The sequence below is a fragment of the Terrapene carolina genome, unplaced genomic scaffold (assembly GCF_002925995.2).
Source record: "Terrapene carolina triunguis isolate 2854851 unplaced genomic scaffold, T_m_triunguis-2.0 Scaffold111, whole genome shotgun sequence".
Taxonomy (NCBI): Eukaryota; Metazoa; Chordata; order Testudines; family Emydidae; genus Terrapene; species Terrapene triunguis.
The window spans coordinates 18512584-18531818 of NW_020664462.1; the positions used below are offsets into that span (position 1 = coordinate 18512584).

Sequence of the window (19235 nt, forward strand, 5' to 3'; positions counted from 1 at the left end):
TTTCAGGGGTGGGAAACAGGATTATTCTTTAAATTTGGACAAACAAAATGAGGCAGATTATATATAAATCACTGCCATCTTCGCCTGGTCACAAAGGCCTTAAGAAGACTTCTGCAAAAAGAAAGGAAATTACATTGGCTAAGATTGGATGAGCAATATGCAGTATGTGTTTAACTAATGGCTATCTAGCAAATCTCAGTAAGGACACATGAATATCCTGCTCTGAGATTATCAGTGCTTGTAAAACCTGGACTCTGATGTGAAACTAAAGGAGGAATATTTCTTGAAGTGAATGAATATTATGACAGTTCTGAGGACTACCAGACAGAATTAAATGTGTAACACTAGGTCTCATTAGTGAAAGCTTCCAACTTCAAATAAACTAATCTAATTGGAAATACAGTAGACGTCCTGATGGCTGCTAATGGATAGATGTATGACACCTTCTACATGGCTACAACACTGCATATGACACCTTCTGTCAAAACAGGATGTTTTCTAGGAATTATATTGGGGAAGTTCTATGGCCCGTGTTACACAGGAGGTCAGACTAGATGATCACAATGGTCCCTTCTGGCCTTGTAAACCGTGGAAGGGTTCAATCTGTGCTGTAAAGAGAAGAATGAGGTTCCAACGTCATGCTGTATGACCTTGGGGGGTTGGAATAAAGTTGCTGGCCTAAGGAAGTTTTTAAAGTTGGAATTCATACAAAACTTCCTTTTCTGAACATGCGGAGAACCTCAGACTACAGAGACCTGAAATTTTTGTCTGGACACTCTTACACTCACATAATAAGGCCCTCCTGGTGGAAATGAAGGCTATGTTCATGGGTTTAATGTGGTAGTTAAACTATGGACTTTGCAGCATCCAGTAGAACAAATTCTACTTGTTGATTTCTCTTTTGGGGTCCATGAGAGTAATAAACCACTACATCTAAGCCTTCATCTTAAGCCTATTTGTTCCTGGATGGAGGAATAGTCTTGCAATAGCAGACATCTTCTGTGAGATACAGATATCTGAAAATTCATTGCTAGGTTAATCAAGATTGAAAGCCAGAAAGACATAAATAGTATCACTATGGCTCTCCCATGCCTATAAAAACACAAGAACGGCCATACTGGGTCAGACTAATGGTCTATCTAGCCCAGTATCCTGTCTTCGGAATTTGCCAATGCCTGGTGCTTCAAAGGGAATTAACAGAACAGGCAATCACCTAGTGATCCATCCCCTATCATCCACTCCCAACTTCTAGCAATCAGAGGCTAGGGCAGTGGTCCCCAAACTTTTTACCTTGCATCTCCCCTTATCTTGTCTGCGCCCCCAGAACCAGGACCACGAGTGGGGCTGAGTCTCCGGGAGGGGGGGATGCAGACAGGGGTAAGAGGGCTAAGGCTGGGGCCAGAGCTGGGGGCGGGGCTGGGAGCGGAGCCCCAAGCACGGCGCTGGTAGCCAGGGAATTGGGATGACCTGTCATTTTAGAAAAATTCAAGTTATTTTTAAATTGTGTATTCATAAAGCAAACATACAGATTGCTTTAGGTAATGACTATATGCACAATTATGTTAACAGATATTACATTTGCTTAAAGAACTAAGAATGACCTCCTAACAAATTCAGTTATAAAAACCCCAACAACATGAATGCAGAATAAAACAAATCATAAATTCTAAAATATTTTATAATGGATGTGCATGCTCTTATATGATAATAAATAGGATTACCTGATCTGAAGATCCAAAATGATCTGTCTTTTATCTACGTTTTCAGTGTACACTTTTACACCATTTATCCGAAGTGGCTGAAACAATAACAATAAGGTGTCCATTTAAAAATGTTAAACTTTCTTCAAAAATTTGTCATGTTTTGAACCTTATCTTTAACAGAAGGATATAGTATTGAGTAACAAACAAAGTTGCAGCAGGAATTGCTTACATATTTATTATCTACATTATTTCACCAAAGCATTACTAAAAAATGCAATTTAAAACATATTTGTCAATTTAACACAGTGAAGTAGGAGTGGGAATTTACTGGCCATGTACCCAGCTTAATCCAAGTGCTGCCATGCTGTGGCTCGACAAATCCTTGCCAGACCATTCCTGGAAACAGCATCCAGGGCTTAGGTTTCAGGCTTTACCTATATATTTTATGATAAGCCTTTGTTCCCCTTAAAAATCTCTTTCCTGCTTGACAGGGGACATCACTAATCTCCCCCCTCAAAAGAAACATCCCATCACTTCCTTTATCAGGCTTGTTAAAACAGCAGCATTTAATGGAAGCTGACAGGAATCATATGCAATTTAGAACACTGCAACTCATTCATATCAACCAGTGTGGGGAAGCTGTGACATAGGAGCCTCAAGATTTTTTTTTTTTTTTGCCCACAGTGTCTGCAAAGTTTTCAGCTCTTGCTGACCTCCGAAGTGAAAGAAAGATTCAAACTTGAATACCCTGGTATAGCAGAGTAGTACAATTTGGCCGGTCTACACCAGGTCTGAGAAAAATTAAGAAATTAGACACACACGCTGATGAGGCTAAGCATATAGTTCTGTTTAATGTTCTTTAATGACTGTTTTTACAGATTTTATTTTGTCTGTTTGTAAGTGAGGGTGAGGTCCTCTGAATCCTTCCATACAACTCACAGCAAACTATATCGTTAGAACTAGTTCACTAACCAATGTTTCCATTTTAGATTTTTCTAAAATAACTAAACTATATCATGAAAAGACTCATTTATGGTAGTTTAAACTTCAACTTTTTTAGTGGAAAGGTAGGATTCCAAGACATTGAAGCTTGGGCTAATTTGAATTGATTTTATAGTTCTATATTGTATTAAAAGGATATGCTGGAATTAATTATGTAAAAATACATGTTCTGTATCTTTCATTCTTACAATTCTTTAATAATACGTGTTCTTATGAGAGAAGACAAAGAGCCATCTTGCTATAGCCTCTCTTGGTACATGGAAGAATGTTAATTTTGCCCATGTGCAACTCCTGTGAGTGTGCACAGAGGGCCTGACCCAAAGACCACTGCCAATGAAAGTCAATATAAACATTCTCACTGATTTCAATAAGCTTTCTATCAAGTCTAGAAATAACACTTATAAAGCAGCTTTCATTTAAAAAAAAGTCTCAAAGGAATCATATTTCTCTCATCACCCACTTCTGGGTGGAAAGTTTCAGATATACTGCAGAGAGCAACACTACACAAGGAGATCAGTGTAACACTACACAACTGAAACTACAGGGAAAGTTTTCATATGCACAATTTAGTTGTCTGAATTGGAATTTAGCCAGAATGTAAGAATTAACCTCCAGGATTCTTTATATATTACAATATTAGTCTTGTCTTTATCAGAGCCTCGGTTTTGTGTCCCAAATGAAAGACAGCATATTCAACTTCTCAGGGTTCTGCTTCTGACCTTGCACCACTCAGAACACCATGCTCAGACACTGATTCAATACTGACACAGATGGAAGAGTCCCACTAATTTATTTATTAACATCACTTCCTGGGTTTTCCTTTCCTGGGTCTCTTCAATCTAAGGGTAGTCTACTATCCAATCCGGCGGGTAGTGATCAATCTAACAGGGATCGATTTCTCTGCCGTCGACTCCGGAACTACACCATGGCAAGAGGCGGAAGCGGAGTCGAGGGGGAGTGGTGGCCATCGATCCGCGCCACGAGGATGCGAAATAAGTGATTCTAAGTCGATCTAAGATACGTCGACTTCAGCTACGCTATTCTTGTAGCTGAAGTTGCGTATCTTAGATCGATCCCCCAACCCGCAGTGTAGACCAGGCCTAAGAGCTGACCTTGTTCAGCTTATACTTTATTATTTACTATTTATATTAGAAATGCACCTTAAGATACCAAGTGAGATCAGGGTTCACTGAGTTAGGTGCTGTACAAGCACATAATAAGATTCTCTGCCTCAAAAAGCAAGACAGATAAAAGTTGGAGGAAAGAAAGCATTATCATCCCCATTTTACAGATGGGGAATGAAATCAGAGAGACTGACTGACATCGCCAAGGAGACTGTAGCAGCACTGGAAGCTGAACCTCAGATCTCCCGAGTCCCAGTGGGCAGGCTGGGAGAAAAGGAGAAGCAAGCACTTTGAAATCCCCAATGGAAACCATTCTTCGCACTCATGATAGGTTGGAAGAACAATGTAGGACTTTTCCACACAAAAAAAGTATATTAAAGTTAATGTTTAAAATCAAATTTACACAAGTTAAGAAGGAAGGTACTGTACATCTGGGGTCAGGCTTGAGTTATGAGGGATTACAAGTGTCAGTTACAAGGTTCATAAGATATATACATAGTACATAACCAGCATAGACCCAGATTGGGGTGCAGGAGTTTTTAAAACATCAGTGGATAAGTGATCTCAGGTACGCCACCCACAGAATGTATTTAGAGTCCAAGTCAGTACTGGTGTAGTGAATAAATACTTGGGGGGGGGGGGGGCGTCCCTTGGTTTGTCAGGGAAGGAAGGAAGTGTGTTATTTCCCTGACCGGCATTCTCAATTACTCGACTTGGTACTGACGGTGTCCCATGATGTGCTCTGTGTTACTACATCCTCAACTGCTCTACAACTCCACTTGACACAGATGAGCATAAGCATATTGGTTGCTCTAACCCATCTTTGTATTTCCCCAATCTGAAAGGCTACTGGAGGTCATTCTAGATTTTGTTGTAATTCAAAGGAGTCTCAGAGCAGCTCAATTTCATTTGGCTGGAACAATCCCAAAGGGCTCCACAGCTGGGGACTGCTAGAGGGCAGCATGCTCTGGCCATGCCATGCCTTCTCTGCAAGCCAGAGATTCACCCTTGCCAGAGGAATACCCAGCTGACTGTTAAGGAAGCTGTACAGATCATTTGTGTCATTGACATAGTGCAAAGTGGCCAGAGCAGTGCCCAGGATCTGATCCTTTTAATTATCAGCACTGAAGTTCTAAGAAATGGAATACAAACAAACCAGAACTATCAAAGAAGCAACAGAAGTCTTCTGAAGAGCTCCTGACAGACCAGCAGACAGAGGAATTTTGGTGTGTTCTGCAACTTTATGAGTTAAAGTGGCAATATGAATCAGGATCCTATCCTTAAAGTTCAATGAATATATAAGCAAGTTTTCATTCTCTCTAAATTAGACTGGAAGTATACTGTCAAATATTTTCTCTACATTGTTACCTCTATATCTGAGCTTCTCCTATGACTTTACACTGGAGGCTGAGACCAAATTCATTCACTCATTTAAATTAATTGAAGTCAATAGAGAAACACGAGGAATGAATTTGACTTTCAAACACTGTCAGATTCACGAAAAGGGGAAGGGTAATATTTGTTCAAGATAAGGAGGAAGAAAATTGTAAGCATCAATTATTGAATGCTTAAAAAGCTTGTTACACAAGTTCTTCTATATGCTTTACAATCTTTTTATTTTTTGTTTTTGCTTCACTATAGCTACATTATACTAGCAATCATCCACCTAACCAACCACAATGAGACATTAATAGCCACACCACACAAAGCTGGAATGAAGATTCTGCTGTGTAAGGAAACAAGGGTGAGGGTAATTCCTTCTTCAAGAACGTAACTCACAGTAGTGTAGTACTCTAGCACAACAGAAGCATTATACATACTCAACCAACGTACTAGTGCTCCCCACTGAAATCATAGGCCTTACACTAGTCTTTTTCGCCCAAAATTTGTTACCATTGGGATCAACAGTGATAATTTTTTTTAAATTAACAAAGCAAATAAGATTCCTCCACCTAAAGTATCATTTAAGCCTACTGAGTTAATTTAAAAAGGTATTATTGAGAGGCTTACATTTAATTATGTTAATATCAGAATCCTTTAAGATTAAGGATTACTCTTTGCCATTCTCCCACAAGTGGGATAATCTTTCCACAACGGTGACCCTAGATCAAAAGGCAGCATTAAATTTGCCTCCCAAGTCACACACATTTGTATTTTATTATTTAATATTTATATTATAATAGCACCCAGAGGCCCCTAACAGGACTTCATTGTGCTGGGTGCTGCACAAACACATTCAAAGACATAATCTGCCCCTGAGAATTTACAATCAAATGTCACCAAAAGCCCTTACTTGTGTAAATTCATGTATCATGTTAAAAAGCAAGCAAGTGAGAGACACATTTAAAAACTCATATGTTAGAAGAAACTGACCTGGTGACCTATATCAATCTTTGTGAAACTGAAGGTACTAAGGTGGTTGTTTGCTCCTCTCACAGCTGGTTCTATCGTTTCTCTGAAAAGTTTCTCAATAAACTGGCAAATAAAAGGCCACAAGTGTTTTACAGTCTGAGGAGAAAGAAATAAAGATTGTATTGAACAGTTAAAAACATACATATTTGTATTGTTTCAACACGCGTCAACGGAGAAAGTCTTCAAAGCAAAAGCTTTTTTTAAATATAATACAACTCTTCTCTCTGCCATTTGCCAAGAGAGCCCTCACTTCTGCATTTCCTACCACATGGAAAAGCCTTCTTGGACCAGTGTCTCAATTCTCCATCTATTTTCATATCTTGTTTAAGAACTTTTTTGCCCATTACTATACATATTAATTTCTCTATTCTAATATTTACTATTACTAAAATATTGTTCTGGGATACACTTTGAATGAAAGACCCTACACCAACTGAAGGTGCATTGCTCTGTGTTTTATTTTATATTATACACATGGAACTTCAAAGTTCTGTTCACTTATAAAACAAATACAAAATTGGTTAATTTGTATATGGCACATTAGGACACGAGCCAAGCGAAAAGGTAAATTTATGCTTAGAATCTGCAGTTGACTGTCCATAAGTCTGATTTAATTTATTTTAATGCAGATTGAAATGGATCACTCTGTTCAAGAATGGCAGATCATGATTTAGTACTATTACACTGGCATCACAATTATCAACTAAAGAAAGATTGGCCCTTGGTTTACACAAACTGTATTTAGTGTGTGGGGTACAGATCTGTACATTGATCAACTGCCAAAACATCAAATGTAAAAGGACAATAAATATTTTATCCTCAAGTCCATCAGCTATCTGGAAGAACATCTTACCTTATTTAGCCATTCTGCCCTTTCTGTATCTGGAAAATGAACCTAAGGAGAAAGGAAAAGAAAAAAAAAAAGCAATTACTACAAGCACTCTTAATTAATAAAAAAAGAACAGGAGTACTTGTGGCACCTTAGAGACTAACAAATTTATTAGAGCATAAGCTTTCGTGGGCTACAACCCACTTCCTCGGATGCATACAATATAGATATGGTACTATAAGGATCAAAAAATTTAATATCTGGAACTGGTACAAAGAACCACTAATTATTCAGGACCCGAGATTCATAATAAGAATGTATAAACATGGTTAAATAGTTGAAGTAAATGTCAATTAAAAAAATTGTAAACCAGGTAAATACACACTCATTTATACTCCATAGTGCAGGTTTGTAGGAAGTATTGTTTTAGCACAGTGTAAATGATAGTGTGAGACCAATAAATACAACAGTCAAGTCCACAGCGAGATTAGTCAATACAACATACCTCTCAGTTTTAAGGACACTGTACAAGGGTAACTTCTCTTTTGGGTATTTTGTGAGAGACCAGAATAGTATCTGATGATTTTGAAAAAAGACTTGTCTGGTGGTTATTAAGACCTCAAAAAACTGAAGTGAGAAAGAATGAGGTATGCTCATTGGGAGCAAGAACAATCATACACAAATCTCAGTTTCTACTTTTGAAAAAGAATTAAGCAACTATGGATGTTAAATACATGCCAGTCATGCGCTGCACTGCTTCCATGAAAAAGGATGGACTGATTTTTTTTAATTTAAGTGATTTTGCAGGTATTTCAAGATATTTAAATAAGATTTTTATTTATATGTTGCTAGTTCTTTACTTTGTTCTCACTTTACAGTCTAAAATTGCCTCCACTCCCTGCTCCTCCCCCCAAGCCTCAGAGGTAGGGAGACTTTGCCTGGGCCAGTAGGGGAAAGAAAAGCGGTGGCCCCTCTAAGGATTGACACACAGAACCCACCACCACCCTCCTCACGGGCACTCTGCCTACTTGTGACCTGGAGGAGTTCTGTGACAGATTGTTTGGCTTGAAGTGTGAAGCTGTCATGCACCAAAGGGGAAGATTTATAAACCCTTTCCCCTGCCCCTACTTCCAGGTTACAGATTCCCAGGAACATTAGGGTGACCAGTAAGAATCCCCAGTGGGGACTGACTGGAAGTCACCCCAAGAAGTGTAGCAGAGGCAGCAAGTGTACCAGAACACATGGGGAAGCAGTGGCCCTGAGGTTGGGACACTTATGCACAGTCAGGCCCAAAGCTTTCCCCTCTTTGTGGCGATGACATGAACCCTGACTGGTTCTCCCTCCTTATGAGGTCCTATGGAAGGGTGTCTAGGTAAGTAGCAATGTAGGATTAGGTACTATTTATTCTGCTATAAAGTGAAGTTCAGCGCTGTGGGTTCAAATTCCACTAGGAAGTTTTTCAAAGCATATCCTGAATTTTTAAAAAGTTTGTAAGAAGCTTCTGGGAGCCAGACGAGTGAGGAAACAAATGATGGTGAGTGGAGATGCCAAACACACCACACATGCTGCAATTAAGTGGTGGCAGAAGAGATTGCTCTGATTGCCTCTCTTTTAACTATTGTTATGTGAATGTACATGTGTGGTTTTGATACAAAAAATTATGTAGCTCTGACATTTTTAAAGTTACAAATATTGCCCCCAGCGTCAAAGTTTTGGCAATCCCTTTTCTCCAGGAAAAAAAATTCTTTTTTTAATGCATCACTGAAATTTGCCCAGTATAATCATTACAGTTAGCAGATATGTACCCTGGAATTACAAACATAGGTAGATTTTTCTGCCTTTTTGTATAAAGATGTTTGTTCTTTAAGTAAATCTCTGAACCCCATTAGGCTTTCACTAAAAGGCTATGTGTTCAATATAGATTTCCTACGTAAAGAATTTAAGTGCATGGAAATTATTAATAATGAATATTTGTGTTCCTCTGTACTAGACTATAATATTTTATTAATGTAGAATTCAATAGATGGGCAATCTAGGCTAACTTAGAGGCAGACGGCTGGGAAATCAAAACTTAAATGTCTCTACAAAGTATCTAGTAGGAATATTCATTTTTGAATTTGCAACAAAACAAAATAGTACATATGTATATGTTTCATGTTTACACTGAATCAGAACCTATAATTAAACATAAAACTTTCATTCAATATTTGTCTCAAAACCTATGCTCCTTCAGAAGGGTTGAAAGGTATAAGAAAGAAAGAAAAAAAAAAAAAAAAAGGAGGAAGATTTAGGAAGCAGGGGCTAAGCAACTTTTTTTGCCTTCCTTCAAAGCATCTGCTACTGATCACTGCTGATGAAAGATATCAGATTACTGTAGATGGATAAGATAATGCATGTTGCTATTGTTTATCCTAAGTTCCATTCCACATTAAAGTTTGTAAAACGCTGAACAATTCTCCTTTCTACATATCTGCTCTCATATTCCTTCCATAAGTGCTGGAACCTGGAACTAGGGGTGCAGTGGGTGCTGCCGCACCCTCTGGCTTGACGCGGTTTCCATCATGTACAGGGTTTACAGTTTGATTCAACTGCTCGCAGCACTCCCACTATAAAAATTGTTCCAGCACCCCAGATTCCTTCCTTCATGCTTCTATTTGCCTGAGATACTATGTACTGCTGATGTATCTCCTCTTACAAATGCTTCCTCAAAACAGTTATTCTGATGTCATCAGTAATAAACCACTACACCGTTTTATTTAATACCTAGGATTGGGGCAGGGTGTGGTACTATGATGTGGTAAATCAATTTTCTGTGTTTTGTGTTAATTGTACAGTTTGTCCATTTAGACAAGATGTGTAATATATCCTGGACAAAATTCTGTATTTTTTTGGCTCACACATTGCCTGTTCAGATTCTGTAGCATCTAAGCTATATATAAATTTTTAAAAGTTTCTAGATCTCGAGGTGGCAGCCCTCACCTTTCAAATTGATGCAATGCTATCTTCCTGAGTCTGCAGACCCACTGACACAATGGTTCCAAGAATTCTCCCACTCCCTATTATTTTCACTGATGTGTTACCTCTAAAATCGGATGTTGACATTTTAAATGGCAGTATTAGCTACTTAAGTGCTGGTCATTTCAGCATTTGGAATAAGGATGAGGGTTTTCATAGAACGGGGATTTGGATCTTCTGCAAGTAAGGGAGAACAAAAACAATGGGGAGTGGAAGGTAGAAGACTAGAAGTAGAAAAAAAGAAAGATAGGGAAGGAAGAGGAACAATTGGCAAATAAAAGTGTTCCTAAAGGTGAGCCTAATTTTCCCAGTGAGTGCTGCTTGATATAACGGTAAGGCACTAACCAAATAAATAGGCTAGTCTAGATATTACATACATTTCATATTCCACCCTTGATCTTTGTGGAAGCATCCCATTGACATCCATTATGGATTGAGAGGTGTATGTAATCCTAAATATATACCTTGTCCACAAACCATAATCCAAAATGGAATTTGCCCTGCTCCACATATATGTTTGACATCCAGAATTTGGAGCATAAGCTCCTTAATGCATGGACAATGTCACCTCTGTGTTTTGAACAATGCTAAGCACACAGCTGACATTCAATTAAATTTGAACTTGATATTGCATGTAGCATTTCCATCTCCTATTCCTTCCAGTCTCTCTTTGCCTGCCTCTCCCACACCCACTTTCCTCCTGAGCATGTTGCTTCTGAATTATGCAGGATAGCTTTAGATAGGTGGGAAAGATAAATAGGAGGGAGAAAAAGCCAAACGCACAAGATTAAAGTAGTTTATAAATTCTCTCAAATTAAACTAAAATGTGTCTATTAAGCCTTGCTTAACAGGGTACAATTGTGTGTTCTGGCTCAGGTTAATACTTACTTGCCTTACATTCACATGACATACACCTTTGTATATGCTTTACAAAAAAGGGTCTCGTTTTTAATACTTGCACTAACCCAGGGGTCTCAAACATGCGGCCCACGGGGTGATTTTCTGCGGCCCACAGCCACTCACAGCCCCCGCCCGCCCTCACCCAGTGTTTACCAGAGCGGTGGCCGGACGTGCACCGGGAGCAGGGCAGGCTCCCTGCCTGCCTGCCTGCCCTGCGCAGCTCTGGGAAGAGGCTGGAACGTGGGGAAGGGGGGGCGGAGGGGCTGTGTGTGGCTGTTACTTTAGGCCGCGCCCCCAGCAGCTCCCATTGGCCAGGAACAGGGATCCGCGGCCAATGGGAGCTGCTGGAGGCAGTGCCTCAAGCAACAGAAATGCACAGCCCCTCCGCCCCCCCTTCCCCACGTTTCAGCCTCTTGCGGGGGCAGGGCAGACAGGCAGGCAGGTAGCCTGCCCTGCCACCGGTACGCGCCGGGCCAGATCCTGCCCCCCGAACCTCTCCTGCAGCCGAACCCCCTGCCCTGAGCCCCCTGCCGCACCCTGACCCCCTGCCATACCCTGCACCCCTCCTGCACCCCGACCCCCTGCCTCACCCCGCACCTCTCCTGCATCCCAACCCACTGCCCTGAGCCCCCTGCCGCACCCTGCACCCCGACCCCCTGCCATACCCTGCACCCCTCCTGCACCTCGACCCCCTGCCTCACCCCGCACCCCTCCTGCATCCCAACCCACTGCCTTGAGCCCCATACTGCACCCCTCCTCTGCCCCGCCCCCCTGCCCTACCCCGCACCCCCCCCGCACCCCGCCCCCTGCCCTGAGCCCCCTGCCACCCCCTGCACCCCGACCCCCTGCCCTGAACCCCCTGCCGCACCCCACATTCCTCTTGCACCCCAACCCCCTGCCCTGAGCCCCCTGCCGCACCCCACACTCCTCTTGCACCCCAACCCACTGCCCTGATCCCCCTGGTGCACCCTGCACCCCTCTTCCACCCCAACCCCCTGCCCTGAGCCCCCTGCCGCACCCTGCACCCTGACCCCTTGCTGTACCCCTCACCCCTCCTGCACCCCACACCCCAACTCCCTGCCCTGAGCCCCCACCACACCCCACACGCCTCCTGCACCCCCTGGGGGCAGGGAAGGGGCAGAGTTGGGGTGGAGATTTTGGGGAAGGGGTTGGAATGGGGGCAGGGAAGGGGTGGGAAGAGGTGGGGCAGGGGCGGGGCCTCATGGAAGGGGTGGAGTGGGGGCGTGAGGGGGGAGGTGTCAGTAATGTGGCCCTCGGGCCAATGTACTAGTCCTCATGTGGCCCTCATGGTCATTTGAGTTTGAGACCCCTGTACTAACCGTATATAATGTATGGAACTATATAATCCTTTAGATGTCCCTTTACTAATCATAACAAGAACTAAAAGTTAAGCATAAAAAAGTATGTAATTTAATTCCATATCTGCACCCTTCAAGATCCTGATCTATCTTTATTATTCTACCCTTAAGTCCTCAAAACATAAAGAATACACTTTTGGTCAAGCAGAGCGACATATGGCATACATATGGCACCTCTTCTGAATCAACATTTTTTGCATTTTCCCCTATCCCCAGAGTATGAAGGCTATCAACTCTTGAGGGGTCCCAGCCCAAGCTGGGCAAGAGTTGAAGCTATAGTTGCATTTTAGACGCTCTACAGCTCTGTTTTGGAAGGTCTACACTTCTACATCACGCTTTGACCATGTCTACACTACAAACTTTGGTCAATGCAAGTTACATTGGCATAAAGCCACCACAATTACCATATCACTTGTGCAGGTGCATACTTGGCTCCTTGCATTAGCATTGCAAGTACTCATCAGGAGTGCTTACGCTGATGCACAGTGCAATGCACCATGGATACATAACCCAGTGTGCAGCTCGCCATCATCTGGAACACAGTCTTTGGGGAAATTTTAGCAAAGCGTGGGGGGCAAAATGAATATGCAAGGGAGACTTGGAGCACCATGCAACTTTCCCCATCCCATAATGCCACATATGTCCCATAATTTTTGCACCTTTTAAAAAAATCCCACAAAACCACACAGCACTTCTTGCTGTCTGCCATCTCTGACAGAAGCATGGAGCCTGCATAGCTCTGCACTATTTTCATGAGCATTGCAAACACAGGATGAATGATCCTCCATTATTTGCAAAGCCCGTAGGAAGAACCACAGCAGCAAGGTACATGACGATTTCATGGAGGACAGACTGCTGTGGGACACAGCAAAAACCAATTCAAGATTATTGATGGCACTTATGGAGCATCTGCAGACGGTGCAGTGCCATTTCTGGGCCTGAAAAACAAACAGTAACTCAGACATGGACAAACTACAGCCCGCGGGCCAGCCTGCCTGGCCCCTGAGCTCCCAGCCGGGGAGCCTAGTCCCCGCCCCCCCCCGCTGTACCCCCTCCCCCGCAGTCACGCCACCGCTCGGGCCGCGCTCTGGCCTGCCACTCCCGCTGGGCTGCGTGGGGGGCGCAGCTGGCTCTGGCCAGGTGTCGTGGCTGTGAGCTCCTGCTGCTGGTAAGGGGGCGGGAAGCAAGGGGGTTGGGTAAGGAAGTGGGGGGTTCTGGGGGACAGTCAGGGAGGAGGGGGCGATTGGATGGGGCGGAGGTTCTCGGGGGGGGGGCGGTCAGGGGATGGGGAACAGGGAGGGTTAGGAGTGGGAGTCCCGGGGGGGCCTGTCAGGGGGCAGGGATGTGGATAGGGGTCTGGAGGGCAGTCAGGGGACAGGGAGTAACGGGGGTTGGATAAGGGGGTGGGATCCTGGGGGGCAGTTAGGCGCAGGGGGTCCCGGGATGGGGTGGTCAGGGGACGAGGAGCAGAGGGCAGTTGGATAGGGAGTGGGAGTCCTGGGGGGGCTGTCAGGGGGCGAGGGTGTGGATAAGAGTTGGGGCAGTCAGGGGACAGGGAGCAGGGGGGGGTTGGATAGTGGGTGGGAGTCCCAGGAGAGGGCGGTCCGGGGACAAGGAGCAGGGGGGGTTGGGAGTTCTGAGGGGGGCAGTCAGAGGGCGGGAAGTGGGAGGGGGCAGGGCCAGGCTGTTTGGGGAGGCACAGCCTTCCCTACCCAGCCCGCCATAGAGTTGCACAACCCTGATGTGGCCCTCGGGCTAAAAAGTTTGCCCACCCCTGCACCAACTGATTGGGATTGCATTGTAAATTGCAGGTTTGGGATGACAAGCAATGGCTGCAGAACTTTCAGATGCAAAAGCCCACATTCCTGGATCTGTGTGCTAAGCTCACCGCAACCCTCCAGCACAGAGACTCCAGAATGAGATCTGCACTAACAGTTGCGAAATGACTGGTGATTGCACAGTGGGAGCTTGTAGCGCCGGATTACTACTGTCAATGGGAAATCATTCTGGAGTTGGAAACTCCACAGTGCGGGCCGTTGTTTTGCAACTGTGCAGGGCCATTAATTGTCTTCTACTACACAGAACTGTGACCCTTGGTAATGTGCAGGACACAATGGATGGATTTGCGGCTATGGGGTTTCCAAACAGCAGTGGGGTGATAGATGGCACACATGTCCCTGGTTTGACACCAGCCCACCTTGCCACGGAGTACATCAACAGAAAAACTACTTTTTTTACGGTTATGCAAGCTTTGGTGGATCAATGACATCTGGTCAGGGAAGGTGCAGGACGCTCACATCTCTAATAATACAGGACTGTTCAGAAGGCTGCAAGCAGAGACATTCTTTCCCAACCAGTGGATTACCAATGGTGATGTTGAAATGCCAGTAGTAATCCTGGGGAGCCACGCCTATCCCTTGCTCATGAAGCCATACACTAGGCACCTCAACAGCACCAAGGAAAGATTCAACTACTGACTCAGCAGCTGCGGAAAGAGTTGAATATGCTTTCGGTAGACCGAAGCGGCGCTGGTGTGGTTTACTCACAAGATTGGATCTCAGTGAGAAAAAGATCTCAATAGTTACAGCTGCCTGTTCAGTCTTGCATAATACTTGTGAGGAAAAGTTGCCTCAAGTGTCAATGCGGAGTGGCTGTTGGCTGACTTCCAACAACCAGACACACGGGCTATTAGAAGAGCTCCATGTGGAGCCATGCAGCTGAGGGAGGCCTTGAAAGAGTGTAGATACATGCACAGCTAGGTCAACGCAAGGCAACGTACATTGACCTAACTTTGTAGTATAGCCCTGGCTTTTATTTTTAGTTACTTTGGGACTAAATGGCCCTGAAGCACCATTGTTCATAAATTGGAAAATAAAGCTTTTTTTGCTTGAGGCCCCTTAAACATGAATCAGGTGGGCAGAGCTAATTTTAACTTGATAAAGCAGTGCTGTGCCCAATAAGAAGGCTTACCCATTTTCAGTGATTATTTTCACACACTGCCCCTTATACTGGCTATACAGAAATCCCTGTTCCATTCCACGGCCTGTATCTTTACAATACACACTAGCTCAACTTAAGACTAAGACTTCCTTTCTGCAACAGAAGAGGCACTGACACCAGCTTCTTGTACCTAGACTCTGGGTCTGGCAGCTTTGACAACACAGCATCCACAAAGCAACTCCACTGATGTTCTGTGCTGAGAGAGAGGGCAGCAGGTATCGGAGGCCTGCAGTTAACTCCTATTCAAAGCCTGCCTAGTCAGGCTTTGTGGATGGAGAAAGGGGATATTAGGGACCTTTAAATACAGAAACAGGAAATGTTTTCCACAATACCATTTTTTTATTGAACTTTTCATGCAAGTTTGATAAGTCAGTCACATTTGCCACTTGGAGACATTTTTAATTATTAAAAAGACAGCAAAGAATAATCCATGTAGAAATACTGTGGCGAATATTACCAACACCCTAAAGACAGTGTTGAACACTAAATCAAATTCAATGTTAATAGTTTCAAGAATGTTTTATTCATATTAAGATGTTTCTTTTCAAAATGCTTAGAGTTATACAGTTCTGCACTTTTTAAAATATACACAAGTCCACATTATCATACAGATACTTGTGCTTAGCCCTGAATAACTGTTGACTGTATTTTTCATTTTCGATGTGCCCTGCACCCTAAACTGCCAGTTCCTGCCAAGTCCTGAATTTACGATGAACTGTTTTTTCTGCCATGACCAATTAAAAACTTAAAGCCCCAGAAAAAGGAATGCAACGCCCTGCTGCATATTTGCTGTTAGCATTGTCAAAGCTCACTTCATTATCACCCACAATTAGTAACCACCAGCATGTGGCTACTGGGGGTGGCAAATAACTAAGAATAATGTATGTCAAAAAGGTAGTACATCAGAGAGAGGAACATATCTCCTCTCCTTTAACAATGGAGGTTTCACAAATCTGTACACGTGTCACTAAAAGAAAGCACAAGGCAAAGAAGCTTTGCAAGCAGTGAGGTGTAGCATTCCCCTGGAAACAGTTTTGCGTAACTCAGAGCAAGGGAGACATCTCAGATAAACTGCCTGATTTAAAACATGAGCTGCAGTGCGGTGACTGGTTGCCTGCTGATGCTCTATGTCACAAAAAACACCTGGTGCCTTATCTTTCTACCTTTGTCATCAGCCTTATTTAAAACTGTGTATTAGCCAAAACATGTAACATTACATAATTCTCCTACTTTGGAAAACCCAATTATATTTTTCAAGTGGTGCAGACACAAGTATGGTTCTCAGCTACCAGGTCTATTCCGTAAAATCGAAACTACTGTAAGCCAAATATTTTTCAGTGATCTACATAACACTGTTGCTTATCACATCAAAGTAATTAAAGCATTACTAAAATGCTACTAACATCATGGTACCATTTAACAATATTACTACAGTTAAACGAAGGACTTCTTTAAAGTCAGGATAATAAAAGGTTACAATTATGAAGCATATTCTCTTCTAGAACTTGAAAGATTTGAGGAACTAGTCTACAAATTAATGTCATTAAAGGCTGGACTGGTACACCAGCAGAATCTGAAAACACTTTTCTCTCTAGAAAAGCAAGAAAGTGTTTTCTATACAGGGTACTCACAGCTAAGTAGTTAGTTAGTTGATCTCATGTGACAATGAGATCTGCCTACTAATGATGATAAATATTTTCTAAGTGGACCAAAACTTGAAAGGTTAGTATAGATTTCTTCAGGAATTAATGAACAGAATCAATATGCACTAATGCTGAATTGTGTTAAAACCCCTATTACGAAAATGCAAAAATTGAAGTTAGTTTCTTCCATTTATGCTGTTCATTTACTTTATGCTCAAAATGAAAGAAAAGAAATGAAACAAGATGGATACATTTCGTCTTTTGGTTCTCATGCACCAACACAATGCAATTGAATTTAGAATCACAACACTGCAAGGAACCGTTCTTAAACAGATTTTCAGTTCAGCTCACAAAAGTCATTCCCTTCATATTAGATTTTGCATATCTCCAATCCTAACCCATCCTGCTTTGCCTGAAAAACCTAAATTTTGAGATGAAACTAAGTGTTCCTTTAAACTATAACTGCCAGGCTAATTTGTTACCGTTTGTTTTAGCCCATGCAGCTTTCATTGTAAACTAATTAGGGGAACTTGGAAGGAAAATAATCCTGGTATGAATACAGAGCTGGAAGCACAGTAAGTGGAGTTTAAATACCAATGTACCAGCTGGTTACTGTAGAGCTAGCCAAAGTGACAAGGAACACTTTGGATTACAAGAGATTTCCTGTTGCCAGGGGTGAAAGTAAGGTGGTATGGGCCAGCATGGCCTACCATGCCATGGCAGCGCTTTAATGTCATTGCCCCTTTTGTCCCCCTCCACCCCCCAGGTTGCCGACGGGGGGAGGCGACAAAAGGAGCAGATGCCCCGGGGCTCCGGCTGCCCCTACTGCAGCAGCGGCCGGAGCCCCGGGCAGCACGGGCCAGGCAGTGCAGATTGGCTAGCTGGGGGACGCTGACTCCACAGCCCCACCCCTTCTGCCCAAGGTCCTGCCCCTTCTGGGAGGAGGTCAGGGGGACAGAGCCGGCACCCGTACCAGTAAGAATTCAATTTTACTTTCACCTCTGCCTGTTGCCATCACTAAAACAGTATACTAGAGTGACAGGGTGAAATACTTTTACATAATAATTAGGGCTCAAAAAAAATAAAAAATACTGCAAGGAAAATTATCCATACTGGCACCTGCTGGTAAAGTTAACATTCAACTAATTTTTCCATTACCACTTGGTTAATCTCACTCTGCTTCTGTCTAGCCGCTTTTCTTCTGCATGGATTTGTCTGTACAGTAGTCTTAAACATGTCACATTATTAGCCTCTGCACAGTCATACCCATACTGGGTATAAAACCCTGTGTGTGTTGTCAGGAAGGGAAGTAGACTACCTAAGAACGAGGTAGCTTTACTGGGTGCAACCATAATTGTCTTGTCCTGGCATTCATCAAAGGCATTAAAAAAAACCCAGTACTGGCCACTTACATTGACTTTAGCAGCCCCAAAATCAGATTTAAGTCCAATACCATTTAGAATAAGACAGTGATAGAGTTAAGATACTGGAAAATGTCTAGTCAACATATTACACTAAACTAGCTCAAAGAAGCAATGTAAATTGCTCATCAAAAGAACTAGTCCATTGTTATTCCTTCAGCATAGAAGCCACTTTACTAAACAACCCATGTTTTCCGTGGCCTTTGGAATAATACCAAGGTATCAACAAATGATGTTCTATTTTTAAAAGTTTGCAGCCTCTAGTCACATCAAAAGCACCTTTCAGACACTATCCAGGGAATTAACCATTTCGCTCTCAACAACAGCCCCCACTTCATGCACTTCTTCTTTTGGTTTTCCCCACAATGAATGAAAATCCAAAAGTTCTCATACTGAACTTCAGGCCTGTACTCAGAAGACAAAAGGTTTTTAAAAACACATTTACCATAATAAGCTGAGCTCCCTGTCTTGTGTTCACAGCAAAAAAATAAGTCAGAAATGCAAGATTTATACTTGCAAATCAGAAAAATTTGGAAAAAAAGATGTATTTCCTGAACAATAGTCAAGAAGCAGCATTTCATATATTCCATAATTAAAGCATATAATGAATGCTGGGATAGTATTTGAGTATAAGTTACCCCTAGCTTATCAATTACATATAGGTAGTGAGAACTCAGGAACACAGTTCAGGATTTCTGGGTCCAATTAAAAATGAGATGAGGTTTACACTGGAACTATAACTATCACAAGGGGCAGAGTGGGTCAACCTGAAGTAGCAGCACATAATGAAATCGAAAAACTAAAGCC

At 42.7% G+C, this 19235-nt stretch overlaps 1 protein-coding gene across 2 annotated transcripts in view; it reads right to left on the reverse strand.

The window, feature by feature from the left end:
- The window catches only part of ESYT2 (extended synaptotagmin 2), a 130041-nt gene that overhangs the window by 85741 nt on the left and 25065 nt on the right, over positions 1-19235 (reverse strand). For both annotated transcript variants that reach the window (XM_029911624.1, XM_026652077.2), the window contains exons 2-4: positions 7095-7136; positions 6203-6337; positions 1722-1798 (exon numbers count right to left, since the gene is read on the reverse strand). In XM_029911624.1, the coding sequence (XP_029767484.1) occupies positions 1722-1798; positions 6203-6337; positions 7095-7136 (254 nt within the window). The remainder of the gene's footprint in view (positions 1-1721; positions 1799-6202; positions 6338-7094; positions 7137-19235) is intronic.